The sequence below is a fragment of the Ammodytes marinus genome (assembly GCF_949987685.1).
Source record: "Ammodytes marinus genome assembly, chromosome: 23".
In the NCBI taxonomy this organism is placed as follows: domain Eukaryota; kingdom Metazoa; phylum Chordata; class Actinopteri; order Uranoscopiformes; family Ammodytidae; genus Ammodytes; species Ammodytes marinus.
This window is the reverse complement of record NC_137227.1, coordinates 20,234,647-20,255,756: the sequence shown is the minus strand read 5'-3', so window position 1 is coordinate 20,255,756 and position 21,110 is coordinate 20,234,647. Positions and strand designations below refer to the sequence as shown.

The window sequence follows — 21,110 nt, the reverse complement described above, 5'->3', positions numbered from 1 at the left end:
AATGTGCTAAAACACTGAATTTATTACTTATATATTCATATAAAATTAGGCCTAGAGTATCTGTTTCAAATGAATTTACTTTAGTAAAAAATGAATAGTAGATGTATTAGAAAAATAAAAAGTAATAATAATATATACAGTTGGCTATATTTATTTTTTCTTCAATTATATATAATGTATTGCCTATATATTAAAAGGGCATCTAAGAAAGATTGGGAACAGTCTGGTCATTAACAGAAACATTTCGACACTTGTTTAGAATAAAAAATGAATCAATACAATTCTCCTCAGATGCATTTCCGCTGAGATACCCAGACTTTTATTTTGTAATTCTCCCCCGGACGTCCTTTGTCCCTATTCGCGCGCGCTTCACTCTGGGTTCCGCGTGTTGATGAAACTGAAGCCAGAGGGTCGCAGAGAAACAAGAGTTTTTTTCGACACAAAAAAAAATATTAAATAAACAATTTCACCAGAAACCAGAAACACTGCAGAGGAAAATGGACATGAAGAAGAGGGTCTCTTTAGAGCTGAGGCACCGGTCCCCCACGGAGGTGAGTTAGCCGGGTTTGTCGCCTTGTTTCTGGGGTAAACTTTGAAGGAAGGAGGGGGTAGTGGATGGTGGATGGAGGGAGCACATGGCGGGGAGTCTGCTGCATCTCTCTAAAAGTGCCGAAAATGTGCTTTTATAGATGAAATTAAGTCTAAAATATGAGTTAATTCGGTTTATTTACATGTTTTACTGTACATCGCTTTGTTGAAACGTTTTTATTTGAGTGAATTGAACACGAAATTGTTCTAAATTGATAAAAATTGTCATATGTTTAACTGCACATCCGACTCTCCCTCGGGCCTGGCTAATATCTGGTTTGTCGTTATGTCGGACGGTGTGTAACGGCATTGCATAACCATGTACGCACTTTAAAATGACACAAAAGCCTATTATTATTCTTTCGATGAGCTAAAACTATTACTTTCAGTGAAATAAACGCCAAATAAATCGGAAATAGAGTGAAAGTTCGCCCGTTGAAATCGCTCGTCACGATATTGCCATAAAATGCGTCACTATTCTCCCTTTTAAACTCTGATAAAACAGAAGAAACGGTATAAATTATATTTTTGAACCAACACCTCAATTCAAACTAGCTTAACAACCTTCACTTTGTATTTATTTCTTGTTTTTACAAGTTGAAACTGGTACTGATGCTATCGCTATTGCTCCAGAGATTAGGCCTAGCTCTCTCTAGTGCAAAGGGCGCGGAGCCAGTGTCTGCCATTGTTTCAAGCATTATTTAGCCCCCCTTTGGTTAACAAAATAGCCCACTTCTAACCCGGGTTGAGGTCAAATTGACCCACTTTACCCACTCGTGGGGACTGTAGAAGAATAGTCCGATTAAATAATACGAGAGAGGGGCAGTTAGCATGGAGTTAGCAGCACGTAGCTAAGTTAGCCGCGTCACGTGTGATGGCAGTTTATAAACAGTGTGTGTATGGCCGGGTCGCGTCCCAATATGAAACTACTGTTACTGTTTATTTAATTTTAATTTTTTTTTCATTTAACTTTTATTTATCCTCGAGAGACCAATTGAGGGGTGACCCTCATTTACAATGACGTCGAGTTCAAAACAAATTCAAAGGAAAAACAACAATACATACAAAATATTTAATGCAAATACATCAACATACACAACAACAGGTGAAGAGAAAGAAAAAAACAATTGAAACATTTACACAGTGGTGAAGAGTGGCAGCAATTAAAATGAAATGGGTGAAAGTACAATATAGCCTAATTAAAACAGTTACAGGTAGAGTTTGGCAGATTTAAGATAGTTTGTTTAAATTGGTTAAATGATATGAAGGTATTTAGTTTAATTTGTTGCTGTAAGTTGTTCCAGGAGTCGGGGGCACTGAAGCTAAGTTTAACTGCCACTTTATGACTTTAAAGAGGTTATATTTGAATAGAGAGATAGAAGAATGGTTTGTTTGATAGGTAACGAGACAACAAAGTTAATTTCTAACTTCTTAACAATAGGTTTATTTTTTTCCGCGAAAGTTTTTCATGCTTGCTTCTGACTAAGTTCGGTAACTTAGTTTGAAGCTGGAGTCGATTTGATTCGATTACATTTTTATTTCAGACATATCAAAAATACAAAACAAAATGAAAAGTTCGTCCTAATATGTCTGTGTTTTCTAGTAAAAGTGTGAAAGAAAGAATATAGGGGGAAATGTAGGTTGATGTTTGCACCACAACCTCTGTGGTTTCCCCTCCTTTGTCATATCTACGTCTAAATCTGTATTAGTCACAACGACACCACAATCATTCAATCTGGAAATTAAAGTCAATGTGAAACTGAGTCAAAGAGCTGCTGAATTTATATTTACGTGTGTGTGTGTGTATGTGTGTGTGTGTGTGTGTGTGTGTGTGTGTAAGAATGTAATATTGTATTGCTTTGCGTTAGGGGTGGGAATCTCTTGGCACCTCACGATTCGATTCAGAGGTCAACGATTCGATTCAAAATCGATTTTCAATGCATCTCAATGCAAAAAATTTTTTATGTACATACCCATGTGTGAATTTCAAAAATATATCTATATGCACATCTGAGTTTGCTACTCGGAGTTTGCTAATCACTTCCTACTTTTGTGATGATCATTAAAGACAATCAACAGATGAATTACCTTCTCTAATATTGTATAAGAGAAAAAGCTTTTCTTGTCATAAATATGACTTTCTATGAACAGTGCAATAATCAATGCAGCTTTCAACACAATATGGAAGTATGTAAAAACTAAACCGATTCAGTTTAATTTTTCTACTCTTGTGAATCATGTTTCTATAGGATTTCTATTCTATTATTTTCTATGTCATTTCAACACATTGTGCAAAAAGTATGGCTTGGAATTCAGCTCTCATACAAAAACGTAAACAGACACAAAGCCAGTGCAGGTCATATGGGTTTGCTGCTCTCTGCCCTTTTGTCGCCACTTTTAACAACTCGCACTTGGAAATACTAATATTAAATACTAGTAAAAAAAAATATATATATTATAAATCGATTATTAACTTTTATGAATCGATTCGGAATCGTTCGAGAGAGAATCGCGATTAATCGGAAAATCGATTATTTTTCCCACCCCTATCTTCAATGTAGCGAGGATCAGGGATGCCATGTTCAGGAGGTCATCAGTAGCAGCATCATCGTATTTTTCATTAAGGTAGTTGAGGACGGTAGCCTTGATGGTCTTGGCGAGCTCTGTGTCATCAGCTTCTGGCTTCAAGACGTTTTCAAACTGGACTTCTAACTCTGTCTCTCTTCAGGTGCAAGAGCTGGTCCTGGATAACTGTCGCTCTGGAGAAGGGAAGATAGAAGGAATCACAGAAGAGTTCTCAAACCTGGAGCTCCTCAGCCTCATCAACGTCGGTCTGACGAGCGTCGCAGACATCCCCAAACTGGACAAACTCAAAAAGGTAACAACACACACACAGGCTAGAACATCCCCAAGCTGGACAAACTCAAAAAGGTAACAACACACACACATGCTGACGGGAAGAAATGTAGCGTTTCCAATAGGGTTGGGACTTTTAAACTTTTAAACACAACGAAAAATAAACTAACCAAACTGGACAAACTCAAAAAGGTAAACAGAGTACAACACACTGCTTGGGTTGTGCCAATAGGCGATGGAATTGTCTGTTTGTAATTGCAAGCACAGCCGGCATTTTTATTTATTTATTTATTTGCCGTTGCCATCAGTGTCGTTTTTTCTTCTCGCAACGCTGTCAGTGACAATGCAGTAGAGAGATACTCAGACAGACAGACGGAGAGCTTTATTATATAGTTTTGCTTTTAAACTGAATGATCATCACTGACCTTAGACTCACTATATCTGACCCTGTGTCTACTTGATCGCGCTTGTCAATGCCCTGAAGCAAAAGTGAAGCTTAGCTACTAACCTGATCATAAGGTGCCTACAACAGGTGTCTTAACTCCAAAGGGCCTCAGAAACCATTATCTCAACAGAGTTTGATCTCTGGGAAATGTGATCACTTGTTAGTAGGAAGTAATGCAGTAAATGAATTGATTGTTTGTCAGTCTTGCTCAAATATCCATCTAAAGTAAACTGTGTGTGTGTGTGTGTGTGTGTGTGTGTGTGTGTGTGTGTGTGTGTGTGTGTGTGTGTGTGTGTGTGTGTGTGTGTGTGTGTGTGTGTGTGTGTGTGTGTGTGTGTGTGTGTGTGTGTGTGTGTGTGTGTGTGTGTGTGTGTGCGTGCGTGTGTCAGTTGGAGCTGAGTGACAACAGGATATCAGGCGGTCTGGAGGTTCTGGCCGAGCGACTCGTCAACCTAACGCACCTCAACCTCAGCGGGAACAAGTTCAAAGACATCAGCACCCTGGAGCCACTGGTGGGTCACACACACACTCACTCACTCAGACACACACACACTCACATTAAAACACAGAGACTCACTCACTCACTCTCTCGCACACTAAGACACTCACTCACTTGCTCACCCACTCACTCGCTCACACAGTCACTCACACAGTCATTCAAAGACACACTCACTAACACACTAACACACACACCCACACTAACTTATTCACTGGTGGGTCTCACACTCACTCTGACAAACACAGCTTTTTTATACATCGATACATTTTTCACTCAAGGAATATGTAAAGTTTGGGAGCGCAACATAGCGTGGTAAATAAACACAAAATACATTTTAACATACTTTTAATTTTATAAATCAAAAAAAACTATGTACAGGTGTTTAACATGCCTCTTCAGCATTTTTTTTGTGAAGAAAATGTCTCATAAATCAGACTACCTATGAACAAATCCTTCTGTGACAACCTGTAGAATAGTCCTACCAACAACCACATCAAGGTTAGTTGATGTAAGTGCTTTAGAATTTGAGATATATTTTTTTCTTTCTAACTCTCCCCCTCTTCAGAAAAAGCTTCTTTCTAACGCTATACCTCTGTGTATCCCCCCCCCCAGAAAAAGCTCCCCCAGCTAACTTATATTAAACACATGAACAAATGCTTCTGTGACAACATGTAGTATAGTGCTACGAACAAAAATCAAAAAATGTACATATATATATATTTTCTCATATCCCCCTCTAGAAAAAGCCCATTTATAATATATCTCTGTTGTGTATTTCCCCCTGTAGAATAAGCTTCTTTCTAACTCTATACCTCTGTGTATCCCCCCCCCTGTAGAAAAAGCTCCCCCAGCTGAGTTATATTAACCACATGAACAAATCCTTCTGTGACAACCTGTAGAATAGTGCTACGAACAATCACGTGAAGTTTAGTTGATGTAAGTGTTTTAGAAGTTGAGATTAACATATATTCTTTTCCTCATTGTCCCCTGTAGAAAAAGCTCCCCCAGCTGAAGTCTCTGGACCTGTTTAACTGTGAGGTGACCAATCTGGCGGACTACAGAGAGTCGATCTTCAAGCTGCTGCCTCAGCTCACGTACCTGGACGGATACGACATCGACGACTGTGAAGCGTCCGACTCCGACGGAGAGGGGGACGGGGTGGAGGACGAGGAGGAGGGTGAGAGAGAGAGAGAGAGAGAGTGTGTGGGGGGAGAGGGGGACGGGGGGGAGGAAGAGGAGGAGGGTGAGAGAGAGAGAGAGAGAGAGGGGGGGGGAGAGGGAGGGGGGGGGAGGAAGAGGGTGAGAGAGAGAGAGGGAGAGAGAGAGAGAGAGGGAGAGGGGGGGGAGAGAGAGAGAGAGAGAGAGGGGGGGGAGGAGGAGGGTGAGAGAGAGAGAGAGAGAGAGGGAGAGAGAGAGAGAGGGGGGGGAAGAGGGTGAGAGAGGAAGAGAGAGAGAGAGAGAGGGAGACGGGGTGGAGGACGAGGAGGAGGGTGAGAGAGAGGAAGAGAGAGAGGGGGGGGGAGGGAGACGGGGTGGAGGACGTGGAGGAGGGTGAGAGAGAGAGGGTGAGAGAGGAAGAGAGAGAGAGAGAGGGAGAGGGGGGGGGGAGAGAGAGAGAGAGAGAGAGAGAGGGAGAGGGGGGGGGGAGAGAGAGAGAGAGGGGGGGGAGGAGGAGGGTGAGAGAGAGAGAGAGGGAGAGAGAGAGAGAGGGGGGGGAAGAGGGTGAGAGAGGAAGAGAGAGAGAGAGAGAGGGAGACGGGGTGGAGGACGAGGAGGAGGGTGAGAGAGAGAGAGAGAGGGAGGGAGAGAGAGAGTGTGTGTGTGTGTGTGTGTGTGGGTGGGTAGGACGGTACTTGGAGGAAAGCGTGTGTGTGGCGCTGTGTGTGTGTGGAGAGGGTGGAGGGTGAGAGAGAGTGTGTGTCTCAGTGTGTGTGTGTGTTTGTTTGTCTCTTTGTGGAGAGGGAGACGGGGTGGAGGAAGAGGGTAAGAGAGAGAGAGAGAGAGTGTGTGTGTGTGTGGGTGGGTGGGACAGTACATGGAGGAAAGCGTATATGTGTCTCAGTGTGTGTGTCTGTGTGTGTGTGTTTGACTCAGTGTGTGTGTGTGTTTGACTCAGTGTGTGTGTGTGTGTGTCTGCGTGGAGAGGGAGACGGGGTGGAGGAGGGTAAGAGAGAGAGAGAGTGTGTGTGTGTCTGTTTGTCTCAGTGTGTGTGTGTCTGTTTGTCTCAGTGTGTGTGTGTGTGTGGAGAGGGAGACGGGGTGGAGGACGAGGAGGGTAAGAGAGAGAGAGAGAGTGTGTGTCTCAGTGTGTGTGTGTACGTGTAGCTGGGTGGTCTCAGTGTGTTTGTGTCTCAGTGTGTGTGTGTGTGTCTGTCTCAGTGTGTGTTTGTCTGTGTGAGTGTGTGTGTGTGTGGAGAGGGAGACGGGGTGGAGGACGAAGAGGGTACGTGTGTGTGTGTGTGTGAGGACGAGGAGAGTATGTAGAGAGGGAATGAAATGTTGTTCTTATGGTGTGAGTGTGTGTGTGTTTGTCTCAGTATGTGTGTTTGTCTCTGTATGTGTGTGTCAGTGTATGTGTGGGGAGGAGGGTAAAAATCACTTTTTCTCAAAATCATCAAATATCTCCTCATGATCCGCTACCTGTCCATTCATGCATGTTGCTCGCTACGGTGGGCTGCTTTGTTTACATAGGAATTTACAGAGCCTAGGCTGTGTTTTAACACTGGGTCGTTTTTCAGCGCTCACACACAGTCCTGACATGTAGCGGATCATGAGGAGATATTCACTGATTTTGGACGAACGTGTTTTTGCAAACAAGCGTTCTCCAGAATCACTGACTGCATATTGAATTGCACTTTGCTCTACTGCATAACAATTTAAGGTGTTAAGATGATGTCCAAGTATAAAAAAATGGACACTGTAGTAGTGGGGCGACTGTGGCTGAGTTGGTGGAGCGGGTCGGCTGATGATCAAAGGGTTGGAGGTTCGATCCCCGCCCTGCCACTTGTGTCATGGTTGTTGTGTCCTTGGGCAAGACACTTCACCCACCTTGCCTCGTGTGAATGTCGATAGTTAGCCTGCTGCTATCGGTGTATGAATGCGTGTGTGTGAATGGTAACGTGGGAAAGGAAAACAGGTCTCCCTTGTAAAAGAGTCTTCGGTCTCAATGGGATTTACCTGTATGAATAAAGGTTGAAAAAAATAAAAATGTAAAAGGGGATATCGATGTGACCTAGCTTCACACAAAATATCTTTGTACTAATGTTCCGTGTGTGTGTGTGTGTGTCCAGAGGGCGAGTCGGAGGACTTTGAGGAAGAGGAGGAAGAGGAAGATGAGGAAGACGTCGTGGCTGTAGAAGACGACAGTGCTGACGATGACAGCGCTGATGAGGTCAGTCCACGCCGCAGTTTAACTTACATTAAAGTCTTAAATAGGAGTGTGTGTGTGTGTGTATCAATAATAATAATAATTCGGGGCGACTGTGGCTCAGGTGGTAGAGCGGGTCAGCTGATGATCAAAGGGTTGGAGGTTCGATCCCCGCCCTGCCACATGTGTCATGGTTGTTGTGTCCTTGGGCAAGACACTTCACCCACCTTGCCTCGTGTGAATGTCTATAGTTAGCCTGCTATCGGTGTATGAATATGTGTGTGTGAATGGTAACGTGGGAAAGGAAAACAGGTCTCCCTTGTAAAAGAGTCTTCGGACTCAATGGGATTTACCTGTAGAAATAAAGGTTAAAAAAACATAACTTGCTGAATGAAATGACCAAACCAGAGAAAAGTAAAATGTATTATTCAAACCTTGACTGATCACCGTGTGTGTTCAGGACAGAGAGGTGTTTGTTTGTTTGTTTGTTTGTTTGTTTGTTTGCCATACAATGTTCAAGTCACACCTGTCGCCATGGTTGCGTTCCGAATCGCATACTCTTTCTTTTTTCTATTCTACATACTACATCCGACGATAAAAAGAATCTAGTTAGGATGCAGTAGGCATACTATTGGGACATACTTTTCTCTCTTATTTCATCATAACATTGCGCCTTGATCTTGCCTCTTGCTTTTATATCCGTCGCATCCCCGTTTGTTTTCATATGGAGGCTCCGTCGATGTTACGTCACTTCACGTGCGCACTGGATTGTGGGTCAGAATCGCCCAAATAGGATGCACTTTTCAACACTAACAATCTTGGCCGCATGAAGTAGGACATCCGGGTACTTCTAACCATCCTAAATCGGGACATCCTAAATCTTTTTTCTACCATACTATACAGTAGAAAGTATGTGATTTGGAACACAACCCATGTCACAGGTTTAATGTTCAGTAATGACTGGAGAGATGCAGCGCCCTCTTGTGGCAATTTAAAATAAATCAGGAAACTGATTCAGGACAATACAGGTGAAACTTGACAAATTAGAATATTGTGCAAAAGTTCATTTATTTCAGTAATTCAACTTGAAAGGTGAAAATAATATATTAGATAGACTCATTACATGCAAAGTGAGATATTTCAAGCCTTTATTTGTTATCATTTTGATTGTCATGGCTTACAGTTTATGAAATTTCATATTACATGAAATCAATAAAAAAGGATTTTAAATACAGAAATGTCGGCCCTCTAGAAAGTATAATCATGCATATGCACTCAGTACTTGGTTTGGGCCCCTTTAGCACAAATTCTTGCATCAATGCGGCGTGGCATGGATGCTATCAGCCTGTGGCACTGCTGAGGTGTTATGGAAGTCCAGGTTGCTTTGATAGAGGCCTTCAGCTCGTCTGTATTGTTGGGTCTGGTGTGTATCATCTTCCGCTTGACAATAGTCCATAGTTTCTCTATGGAGTTCAGGTCAGGAGAGTTGTCTGGCCAATCCAATTCATAAGCTGTAAGCCATGATAATTAAAAGTATAACAAATACAGGCTTGAAATATCTCACTTTGCATGTAATGAGTCTATATAATATATTATGTTCACCTTTTAAGTAGAATTACTGAAATAAATGAACTTTTGCACAATATTCTAATTTTTTGAGTTTCACCTTTATGTTGAAGAGAGACTGTTTGATTAAACCCTTGACTGACTGACTGATGTTTGTACAAAATGTGTTAAACCTTTATCGTGTGTGTGTGTGTGTGTGTGTGTGTGTGTGTTCAGGACGGAGAGGTGAACGGAGACGTGGACAGTGAAGATGATGATGATGATGACGACGAGGATGATGATGGTGAGAAACAGTTTAGCGGCTGAACTTACACACTAACCCTTTCTGTCAGCAGATTTAGGATTTTGATCTTGACTTCTAGTGACTGTATGATACAACGTAGTACCGTAATTTTCGGACTATAAGCCGCGACTTTTTCCCCATTTTTCGACCCTGTTATTACACAGCACAGTATGTTCTGTAGCTAGTCTACTATTGCACTAAATGGTAACACTTGAATACGTTATGCAAATATGCAACTTGTTTGTTGAAATGTTAATAAATGAGAGCTTCCTCAAGCAGCCATCTCTTTCCCGACAATCCCCTCTGTGCACGAACTCTTACATATGGTGATTAAACATTATAACACCTGCGGCTTATACTCCAGTGCGGCTTGTAGTGTGGAAATTACGGTACATTTAAATTGTCAAACCTTTTTTTTATTTTTTATTTTTTTTACTTCTAGAGGAATTTCTTTCCTAAATGAAAAAAAAAATGCCAAAGACACTTCTATAATTGAATAATAATAATATGGTGTAAAGAAGTCACACTTACAGGTCATCTTGTTGTCGTTCTTAACCCCTCCTTAGATGAAGACTCGTCTCCGACCAAAGGAGAGAAGAGGAAGAGGGAGCCAGAAGACGAGGATGACGATGATGATGATGAAGATTAAAGATGGCCGCCCCTCAATCCCCTTCAAACCCTCGTGAACCTCTCTCCCCCAAAACTACGCTCGCCTTGCCCTCTCTAGCCCCCTCTACACTGGGCCTGCTGCCATCTCCTACACTTCTCTCCTTCCACAGTCACACACAATATGTCCACCATTTCAATTCAGTCATAAAAACACACACAAAAAAAAAATAATAATAATAATTTTCTACGCAACAGATTCCGAAATATTTCAGCTGAAAACTGATTGATATACGTCTTAATCAAACCGTTAATGTCATAAACTCCATTCAGAGATATTAACTATTGATGCAATTATAACTTTATGGCGTTTTTGTGTGTCAAATTCTCTCAAAACAAATCAGAATTCGAGTCCAAACTATTATTTTTTTTATATCCATAACTTTGCCGGTTATTGTCGTAATACGTCGTCTTTGAAAATGACAAAGTTGTGAAAAAAAGCTCGTTATGATTTCTCACAGAAGAAATGTTACCAAAGATACTCCGTTAACTATTCCACATTACAAACTCCAGGCTACATATTTAAAAGACGCTGCTTGGCAATTTTGAGGAACTTTTGTTTCACTTCCAAACTGCTTTTAATGACCACAGTAAATAGTTTTATCTATTCACAAAACAAATGCCATTTAAAAAACTGAGTTGGTTATTGGCTAAATCTTGAGTTAAAAATCGGACAGAGAATTCATGGTAAAGTAGCTTTTTGAAGTCGTGGATTGTAGCTTTTTTTTTGTGTCATGCAATTCAAAATTTTGTCCCAGTTGGATTAATTACACAATGGTCATTTTAAGGGCAATTTGAAGTCCGAAATTCCTACTCCGTTAATAACAAGTAAATGCATCACTAGAGTTACGAAGCATAGTCCAGTTAGTACAGACATTTTCCCTCAAGGTTGAGTTAGGTTGTGATCAAAACATGAGCTTCAGTTTTCTTAACTTTTTTTAAAAACACACACACACTATCTCAACTAGAATTACCTTTACAAACTGTCTTAACACCTTAAAAAAACGTTATATTTCATCAATTAATTAACTCTTAAATAATCAATTACTACACTTAAGTTGTGTGTCTGTGGAAGGGGAATGAGGAGATGGAACTAAAAGGCTACATTTTTGAATTTTGAAATGCAAAAAAAAAAATAAATAACCAAATTCCTTTTTTCCTACTCCCCTCAAACGCCCCACCCCTCTATTACATCACCACTTTGGGACTGAACCAGCAGCTATGATGTCATTGCTCTGTGGTGTAATCAACGGACAGTCGAAAAACCTAGTGAAAATAGCCCCCCATCCATCCTACCCAAACCCCTGTACCCTAAACCCACCCCTCAAGGCAGAGTGTGCTCAGGGCAAACTGTGTTCTCTCTTTTTTGCCAACAGAGCTTTTTAAAAGAAATATTTTTTCAGAGAAATTGTTTTTTTTTCGTTTTGATTTTGATTTTGTTTTTTTGTATGGTTGTCTGGGGAACCCCTCTCTCTCTCTCTCTCTCTCTCTCTCTTTCTATCTCTCTCTCGCTCTCTCTCTCTCTCTCTCCGGTTGATCCTTCACACTTACACTGATAGTCGAGGTTGTGTTCTTTGTTTTCTTTTTACTTTTTTTTTTACTTTCTTGTAAGTTAAAGGAAAAACAAACAAAAAAAACACACAAAAAAGACTTTGTAAATAAAATCTTAACATTTTGCTCCTGGCGTCTCCGGCCTCAACTTTATTTCTACCTACATTTTCACCTTTTTATATTTATAATCTAGATTTATAGTGGAGCGGGTAAGTGCTTATTTTCATCCGAATCTTCCAGTTGTTGATACAAGCGTGAAAATTGGCATGAGCTTGAGTCTCCATGGGCCACTTGACAAGAAAATTGTCCGAGACATTTAAAGGCCTACTTCACCGGTTTGAATATGAAGGTGTATTGAATTCTGAGATCCTATGTAGTATAAATGTGCGAAAAAAATTGAAATCGGTTCATCCTAGCCTGAGAAAAGTCAGAAAGAGTGTTTTTTTTAACCCTATATTTCTCTTTCTCGTGACATCACAGAAAGAGAAATATAGGGTTTAAAAAAAACTTACTTTGTAAATATTACTGTGATGTCTTTTACTGTGACATCACAGTAATATTTACAAAGTACGTTTTTTTTTAACCCTATATTTCTCTTTCTGTGATGTCACGAGAAAGAGAAATATAGGGTTAAAAAAAACACTCTTTCTGCCTTTTCTCAGGCTAGGATGAACCGATTTTATTTTTTTTTGCACATGTATACCACATAGGATCTCAGAATTCAATACACCTTCATATTCAAACCGGTGAAGTAGGCCTTTAATATTGTGAATCTGAAAATGTTCATAGAAATGTGTTAGGTCTATTTATGTTTATTTTTTTTTCATTATTATTTTGTCTCGGACAATTTTCTTGTCCAGTGACCCATGGAGACTCATGCTCATGCCAATGTTCACGCTTGTATCACAAATTGAAAGATTGTAGCACTTTTACCCGCTCCACTTTTATTGCCAAGTAGTAGATTTAAAGGTGTAGTCAGTGATTTTGGAGAACGCTTGTTGTCAAAATAACTTTTTTTGTCAATCTGAACATCTTCTCATGATCAGTCTGTACTGTATGTGCGCTGCAAAAGAAAATCTGCAGTTAATACACAGCCTAGGCTCTGTAAACTGGTATGTTAACGAAGGGAGTATCACACACGGTACAGACAGGTAGTGGATCGTGAGGAGATATTCACTGATTTTGACAACAAGCGTTATCCAAAATCACTGACATCACTTTTTCAATGTCGATATTTTTTGTCATTTATTTTTATTTTTTACCATTGAGGGAATTTGGCCGTAACTTTACGTGGCTTTACAAAATTCTTAAAACTCCTTATATTTAACTTACTGTATGAACCCTGATTTTGACAAGCTTATTCCAGGGTTTAGAGTTTGACATATTTTGACATGATGATGGCACTAGATATAAAGTCAGAAATGTATTCGCACTCAGTTAAATACATCCCTTGAGTTAAGATGAATGCAGGTGTTTTGGTATCAAGCTGGCAGGTGGTAAGGAAGAGTGCTATTGCATAGTTTGGCCATCAGAGGGCACTGTTTTAAAAGCTCACTGATGTGCTGTATATAGTATTATAAAGTATATACAGATTTATTTTCTTTTTTTCGATTGAAGATATTTTTGACTGACAAAGTGACTGACTTGACACAGGTGGCAGGGCGGGGATTGAACCTCCAACCCTTTGATCATCGGCCGACCCGCTCTACCACCTGAGCCACAGTCGCCCAAAGTAAGTAAAACATTATTAAAACAAAAATGATGCATCTCTTTGCTCTTTGCTATGGTCATAAGACAGACAATCGGCTCCAACCAACCAAAACAGCATGCAGGGCTCACTTCCAAATGTTCGTACCTGCATCATTTAACAAGGCTGACACTTTGACATTTATAGGTCAGAAAAGATGGGAAAGGGGGCGCCTTTAGCTCAGTTGGTAAGGCGTCCCCCTCCCGGGCCGGGCCCAGCAGCAGACCCGGGTTCGATTCCCACCCGCGGTCGTTCTCTGCGTGTCATTCCCCTCTCTGCCCCATTTCACCTCTGTCTCTCTGCACTATCGATAAAGCATAAAAATGCCCAAAAAATATCTTTAAAAAAAAAAGATGGGGAAGCCAGTTGTGGTTTTTATTGGTTGTAAATGGTGAGTATAGTGTTATTGGTTCAGTGTTCAAACAGAAATGTAACACGTTGATTTGTGTAGAGTCAGAAAGTCGCCCTCAAGTTGTTCCTGGTGTTTTTAATCTCCTGCTCCAGCTGAGTGATCCTCACCTGCAGAGAGGAAAGAAGAATGACTGAAATTACCACAAAATAATCAACTTAGTTTTTATAGGGACTTTCAAACAAGACATGCAGTTCAAAGTGCTTAACAATGATACAGGTATATGCATTACAACCTCCATATCAAAATAGAATAGAATATTTTATTGTCATTGAAAAACAGTTATCCAATGAATTTGCAGTGCTTCTTTGGCCAGTTGATTAATTAATTGAATAGCAAAGAATAAAAGGAAACCAAATGAATGACTGAAATTACCCTGAAATAATCAAGTGTATTTTTATAGGGACTTTCAAACAAGGAATGCTGTTCAAAGTGCTTAACAATGATACAATGATGTGCATTACAAGCTCCACATTAACATAGAGATAGAATGAACAGATTTAACTGAAGTAAGTCAGTGGTTTGTAGCCTGATAGTGCCATTACTGACACCATAAAACACAGAGGAGTTTAATCTTTTAAAGTGTTCCTGCTTCATTGTTAGAGGATAAAATACTGTGTTGGCTGAATGCCCTGTGTGTGTGTGTGTGTGTGTGTGTGTGTGTGTGTGTGTGTGTGTGTGTGTGTGTGTGTGTACGTACTTGTACAACTATTTTTGTGAGAACCAATTTGAGTTTTTTACCTCAGGAGTGAGGACATTTTTGGAAAGTGAGGACATTTTGTCTGGTTCTCACTTTGGGACAGGCCTTTAAAGGGCTGTTTGGGGGTTTACACTAGGTTTTAAGGTTCAGGTATGAATTAGGTTTATGTTAGGGTGAGTGTAAGGGTTGGGGTTAGGCATTTAGTTTTGATGGTTAGGGTTAGAGTAAGGGGCTAGGGAATGCATTATGTCAATGAGTGTCCTCACAAGTATAGCTGTACAAACGTGTGTGTGTGTGTGTGTGAATACTAACGTCTTTGTGATTGAGTTGATCTTTCAGGCCTCTGATCTCGTCCTGCTGTCGGTAAAACGCTTGTAGGAGCTGGAGAGAAAAAAAAATAATCTTGGCGCAATTTGGACAAACTTTTGCCAAACGTTTTATTGCACACGGATACTTCTCCTGCATAATTATCTCTTTAAAGGTGTAGTCAGTGATTCTGGAGAACGCTTGTTGTCAAAATCAATTCATGTCAAATTCTGTGAATATCTCCTCATGGTCTGTAAAGGGGGCCCAACGTAACTAGCAACATGCCAGTTTACAGAGCCTAGTCTGTTTATTAATACTGGATTATTTTCAGCACACACACACACAGTACAGACAGGTATCGGATCATGAGGAGATATTCACTGGTTTTGACAACAAGCGTTCTCCAGAATCACTGACTGCACCTTTAAATAACGTAAATATGAAAATGAATTGGGTAAAATCTCATGGAAAAGTAAAATGTATTGGTAATATCGTGTGTGAACCCTGTTATTAGCTGCTGACCTCGTTCTCCGTGGTGGGGGGCGGCCTCTCGGTGGGCTCACAGCAGTGTGGCGTGCACCAGTAGCTCCACAGCGTCTCGTCCGACTGCCAACCCGACAGATCGCTCACATCCAGAGGGTACTTAGAGTCTTGGTAGGACAGCTGCTCCTCCAGGAAGGCCTCAGGAGAGAGAGAGTAGATGGGTTATAGATGGATGGATAGATGGATAGATAGATAGATAGATAGAAGGAGGGAGGGTGGGTGGATGGATGGATGGATGGATGGATGGATGGATGGATGGATGGATGGATGGATGGATGGATGGATGGATGGATGGATGGATGGATGGATGGACGGACGGACGGACGGACGGACGGACGGACGGATAGATAGATAGATAGATAGATAGATAGATAGATAGATAGATAGATAGATAGATAGATAGATAGATAGATAGATAGATAGATAGATAGATAGATAGATAGATAGATAGATAGATAGATAGATAGATAGATAGATAGATAGAAAGAAAGAAAGACCAAAACCTTTAAGTTGTGTTAAAGGTAGAGTCAGTGATTCTGAACACTTTTTGTCCAAATCACTTTTCTCAAAATCAGTGAATATCTCCTCATGATCCACTACCTGTCTGTACTATATGTGAGCTGAACAAGAATCCAATCAAGGGTTAATACACAGCCTAGGCTCTGTAAACTGGTATGTAATCAGAGAAGGGCCACAATAGCACATTCCAGCGCACAAACAGTACAAACAGCAAGCGTTTTCCAGAATCTCTGACTCCACCTTTAACTCAGCTACTCTTTGCTTAAGGCTTCAGATATTGATCTTAATAGTAACCGATAGTTTTCTACCTCTTCCATAAAGTCCATGTCTATGGTGGTCACTCCCCTGACAGCCTGGAGCCTCAGGGGGCTGAGCGGCCTCACTAGCCCCTTCTCAGCAGCTGTCTCTGGGTACGGGTTCGGTACTTTAGTCCCAGGCTTCAGCGACATCATCACAGGCCCTGGTGGAGATATGAAACACACAAGGGGTAAGGCATCAATAGGCGGGTTAACAGTTTAAAGGTATATACTGGTTTGAAAAACTCAAGGTATTAAAATCAATATTATTTTCTGTCATACCGTTCTAAGGTATTTGTACCCTTCCCCCCCTCCCCACAGGATGTTAACATATACATTTATTTCTATTCAGTTTACAGAGCCTAGGCTGTCTTTTACCACTGGATCTTTTTTTCATAGGTAGCAGAGCTTGAGGAGATATTCACTGATTTTGACAAAAGTTAGATTAATTTTCCTACATCATTACTTTAACTTAAAGAAAAGTGTGTAGAAAGCGATCAACAATATGATCGCAAGTTTCCCTGCTATCGTTCAGCCATTTTGTGTCAAAGCCCTTCTTCACTGACCTCTGTTGCTCCCCTGCAGCCATTCCTGAGCCGTCATGGCCGCCTGGTTTCCTGCCGTCATCGGGTAAAGGTCCTCCTGGAAAACTCCGGACTGGAAGGACACAGGAAAACATTTACCCTGTGATCTGAATCTCATACTCTGTCTTTTTTCTATTCTACATACTACATCTGATCATAAAAAGCATCTAGTTAGGATGCAGTATGCTACACTTGGGACATACTTTTATTTATTTATATCCATCATAACATTGCGCCTTAATCTCTTGCTTTTATGGACTGGAAGGACACAGGGAAACACTGAATCTCTCTGCCTTGGCCATCAGGTAATGCAACATGAACATATCATCCTAATCTTTAACGGCCATTATCTCAACATACGTTTTTTTTAATTAATCTCAACTTCTAAAGCACTTACATCAGATACACTTTCCATCTTCATTCTTAGCACTATTCTGAAGGTTATTACAGAAGGATTTGTTCATGTGTTGTTAATTGTCTGATTTATGAGACGTGTAATATATACAGCTCCGAAAAAAATTAGGAGACCAGTCTGGATTTTTCTTGAATCTTCATCTCTACATAACTTATTTAAAAAATGCTCTTTAATGACAAAAAATGTATTGGAATTTGGTAGAACTGTTGTCAGTAGTTTATATTATAAAACCAAAATGTTCATTCTACTCAAACATATGCCTATAAATAGTAAAACGAGAGACACTGAACATTTGGAGTGGTCTCTTGATTCTTTCCAGAGCTGTATGCATTAAACCATTCTAACCTGTTTCCTTGGTACGATCATGGACAGCGGTTCTACCAGATCTTTGACGGCGATCAGACGGTAAAATCTGAAAACTTCACAAGCGCTCACGTCCAGACCGCGCTTTGGCATCACTCCTGTAGAGAGGGAGGGATGGATGGATGGATGGATGGATGGATGGATGGATGGATGGATGGATGGATGGATGGATGGATAGATAGATAGATAGATAGATAGATAGATAGATAGATAGATAGATAGATAGATAGATAGATAGATAGATAGATAGATAGATAGATAGATAGATAGATAGATAGATAGATAGATAGATAGATAGATACCTAGATACATAGATAGATAGATAGATAGATAGATAGATAGATAGATAGATAGATAGATAGATAGATAGATAGATAGATAGATAGATAGATGGATATATTTAGTAAGTTTAAACTTGTTTTGCTTATGTGTATAATTAAGACAACGGCACATTTGTGTATACAGTATGTTAGTCTGTGAGAGTGAGTGAGTGTGTGGATGCGTGCGTGTGTGTGGATGTGTGTGTGTGGATGTGTGTGTGTGAGTGAGTGATTGTGTGAGTGAGTGATTGTGTGTGTGTGAGTGAGTGATTGTGTGAGTGTGTGTGTGTGAGTAATTGAGTGAGTGAGTGAATGAGTTGATGTGTGTGTGTGTGTGTGTGAGTAATTGAGTGAGTGAGTGAATGAGTTGATGTGTGTGTGTGTGTTGGTCTGACCGAGTCCTTTCTGAGGCAGCAGGGACCTGTACTCTGTCAGGAAGTTGACGTACGGTTTCTCTGAGCTCAGCTCGTAGTAACGGATGTTCCCATCGCCCTGACAACACAAATGCATTAAACTGATGAATTGAATTCCTTAAAAAGGTGCTCCAAGGAACTTTCAGTGTGTGTTAATTCTATCGCCCCCCTTTGGACACAAGCGGTAGTGTTTGTACTACGCCAGCTGTTGTTCCTGGGTGAGCGTATACACCATGACAAAGGCATTAAGAAAAACTATATAAAAATAGCATTCTTTGCACTGATGGTCTCGTTTGCTGTTACATGTAATTTATGATCATCAGAGGAAAAATGAGACTGTTTCAGAAATATTTAAAAGTTCCTCGTAGCTCCTTTAAGAATGGCTGTCTGTAAGGAAACTTCAGGTTGGTTAAATATTCCAGAGAGGGAAAATATTTGACAGTGAATCCAAATTGCAATGATATGATTGTGTGTGTGTGTGTGTGTGTGTGTGTGTGTGTGTGTGTGTGTGTGTGTGTGTGTGTGTGTGTGTGTGTGTGTGTGTGTGTGTGTGTGTGTGTGTGTGTGTGTGTTTCTGACCTTTCCAGCCAGGTAGAGCATGTGTGTGTCCGGGTCGTAGAATGGAAACAGAACTCCAGCAGACCCGTCTAAGTCCTCTTCATACAGAGGCTCCGACAGGTCGTCCTGATGTGCCATACACACACACACACACACACATGCACGCACACACACACACACAGTTTGGGTTTTTCTAAATCAGTTGCACAATTTGAAATGTACAGAATGACAAAGATATACAAATAATACATATATAAAGAAACAACAATATGATTGTGTGGGCATGTATGAGTGAGTGAGTGTTTTTGTCTGTGCATTTGTGTGTGTGTGTGTGTGTGTGTGTGAGAGCGAGTGAGTGTGTGTCTGTGTCTTTGTGAGTGACTGAGTGAGTGTGTCTGTGTCACTGTGTGTATGGATCTGTGTGCGTTTGCGTGAGTGTGTGCTTGTGTATGTGTGTCCATGCCTTTGTGTGTGTGTGTGTGTGTGTGTGTTTCTGTTCGTGCCTGTGTGTGCGTGTCCGTGTGTGTCCATGCCTTTGTGTGTGTGTGTGTGTGTGTCTGTCTGTGTGTGTCTCTGTGCCTGCCTGTGTGTGTGTGTGCGTTCCTGTGTGTGTGTGTGTGTGTTTGTGTGTGTGTCTTACGGGGTCCCAGAGCACTATCTGTCTGTGGTTCCATCTGGAGCAGCCTGTAGACAGCAGCATGTTCAGCCCTCCCATGTAGAGAACCTTACTGGCCTTATGGGACTTACTGTTGGACACCTGAAGGGACAAGAGTTCAAACGTTTGTAACTTGTTTTAAATAGCCTCTGTACTCCTCATAGTAAAAATGAATATATGATATCAAAGTTGGGTGCCTTAGTAAGCTTTCATGAAAATCCGATTGAAAATGAGTGTTCATAAATATAAGAAAACTTAGTTTAAGGCAAGGCAAGGCAAGGCAAGTTTATTTATATAGCACAATTCAAACACAAGGCCACTCAAAGTGCTTTACAGGGGCAAGATTAAAATACATAAAACACATGAGAAGACATTTAAAAGCGAATGAAAAGAAGTAAAACATAAAAAAAATAAAACTGCTTTTTTTACTGTCTAGACCGTTTGACTGGCTGCCACGATTGATTCAAAATACTTATTGTGTCATTAGAACCAGAGCATAGCCCACCTCATCTAAACCAAATTTCTGTAAAGTTAACCCATTTTAAAGGTGCAGTCAGTGATTCTGGAGAATGCTTGTTGTCAAAATCACTTTTTGGGGCCACTTTGTTCAGATACTCTTTGCGTACATACCAGTTTACAGAGCCTAAGCTGTGTATTGTTTTGTGCACACAGTACAGACAGGTAGTGTATCGTGAGGAGATATTCACTGATTTTGATAAAAAGGGATTTTGACAAGCTTTCTCCAGAATCACTGACTACACCTTTAAAACAATCAGACAAGATGACATTTCATACACACACACACACACACAAACGGCTTCACACACACACACAAACGGCTTCACACACACACACACACCTGTAGTATCTTCCCTGTGCGTGGGTCCAGTACTCTGACCCGTCTGTCTTTAGAGGTGACGGCCAGCCGGCTGCCGTCCGTGTTAAAGCTGACGGAGAGCAGCAGGGTGTCGGCCGGGCAGCGCTGCAGGGCGGGCACTAGGACCACGCGCACCGGGGCCCGGATCACTGCTCCACCATGGGACACATCCCATAGGAAGACCTGGGGGGGAGAGGAGAGATATAAGTCCTCAATATGATGAAATAACTTAGTTTAATAACAAGTTGTTCTGACTCAACTTCATGCAGTGTTAGTGGTCCAGATTCCCCTTGTGCACATAAATATGCAAGAAATTATACTAAACATTTGATACAAAATGATTAATAAATTGCATCTTCGTAAGATACTTCGTAATTAAAATTATAAATTTGGATACGTTTTAAAAGTGTATGCGAAAGAAAGTAGCCTGTTGGGTTGTTTAGATTATAATAGACTAACTTCTTTAATCTGTTGTCTGATTCGCCGGGGCTTACAAAGACAGCGAGGCGATTACTGCTTTACTTCATATAAAATGCAGAAAACTTGCAGAATTCACATTTTCACTTTACCTTTCCAATGGGTAT

The 21,110-nt window shown here is 40.8% G+C and overlaps 2 protein-coding genes across 2 annotated transcripts in view; one reads left to right on the top strand and one right to left on the bottom strand.

Annotated features, from left to right (window-relative positions):
- The first annotated feature begins 378 nt into the window (after positions 1 to 378).
- Positions 379 to 11,951, top strand: LOC307269373 (acidic leucine-rich nuclear phosphoprotein 32 family member D-like). The gene is made up of 7 exons (XM_080052335.1): positions 379 to 551; positions 3,317 to 3,466; positions 4,279 to 4,401; positions 5,382 to 5,565; positions 7,679 to 7,779; positions 9,538 to 9,604; positions 10,171 to 11,951. The coding sequence occupies exons 1-7, from the start codon at positions 498 to 500 to the stop codon at positions 10,251 to 10,253; spliced, it is 762 nt and encodes a 253-aa protein (XP_079908461.1). The 5' UTR covers positions 379 to 497; the 3' UTR covers positions 10,254 to 11,951.
- Positions 11,952 to 14,021: 2,070 nt separating this feature from the next.
- Positions 14,022 to 21,110, bottom strand: part of coro2ab (coronin 2Ab) — a gene marked incomplete at both ends in the record, with an annotated part of 8,796 nt that continues 1,707 nt past the window's right edge. Inside the window, 10 exons of the mRNA XM_080052330.1 lie at positions 14,022 to 14,087; positions 14,990 to 15,058; positions 15,506 to 15,664; positions 16,354 to 16,505; positions 16,908 to 16,998; positions 17,686 to 17,801; positions 18,419 to 18,515; positions 19,016 to 19,120; positions 19,635 to 19,751; positions 20,509 to 20,709. Coding sequence (XP_079908456.1) covers positions 14,022 to 14,087; positions 14,990 to 15,058; positions 15,506 to 15,664; positions 16,354 to 16,505; positions 16,908 to 16,998; positions 17,686 to 17,801; positions 18,419 to 18,515; positions 19,016 to 19,120; positions 19,635 to 19,751; positions 20,509 to 20,709 — 1,173 coding nt within the window. The remainder of the gene's footprint in view (positions 14,088 to 14,989; positions 15,059 to 15,505; positions 15,665 to 16,353; positions 16,506 to 16,907; positions 16,999 to 17,685; positions 17,802 to 18,418; positions 18,516 to 19,015; positions 19,121 to 19,634; positions 19,752 to 20,508; positions 20,710 to 21,110) is intronic.

What these genes read in the sequence shown, in the direction of transcription:
- LOC307269373 (XM_080052335.1), top strand. Translation starts at nt 498, where the DNA reads ATGGACATGAAGAAGAGGGTCTCTTTAGAGCTGAGGCACCGGTCCCCC. An exon ending in ACGATGACAGCGCTGATGAG is followed by an intron (nt 7,780 to 9,537) that starts GTCAGTCCACGC and finishes GTGTGTGTTCAG; the next exon opens with GACGGAGAGGTGAACGGAGA. An exon ending in TGACGACGAGGATGATGATG is followed by an intron (nt 9,605 to 10,170) that starts GTGAGAAACAGT and finishes ACCCCTCCTTAG; the next exon opens with ATGAAGACTCGTCTCCGACC.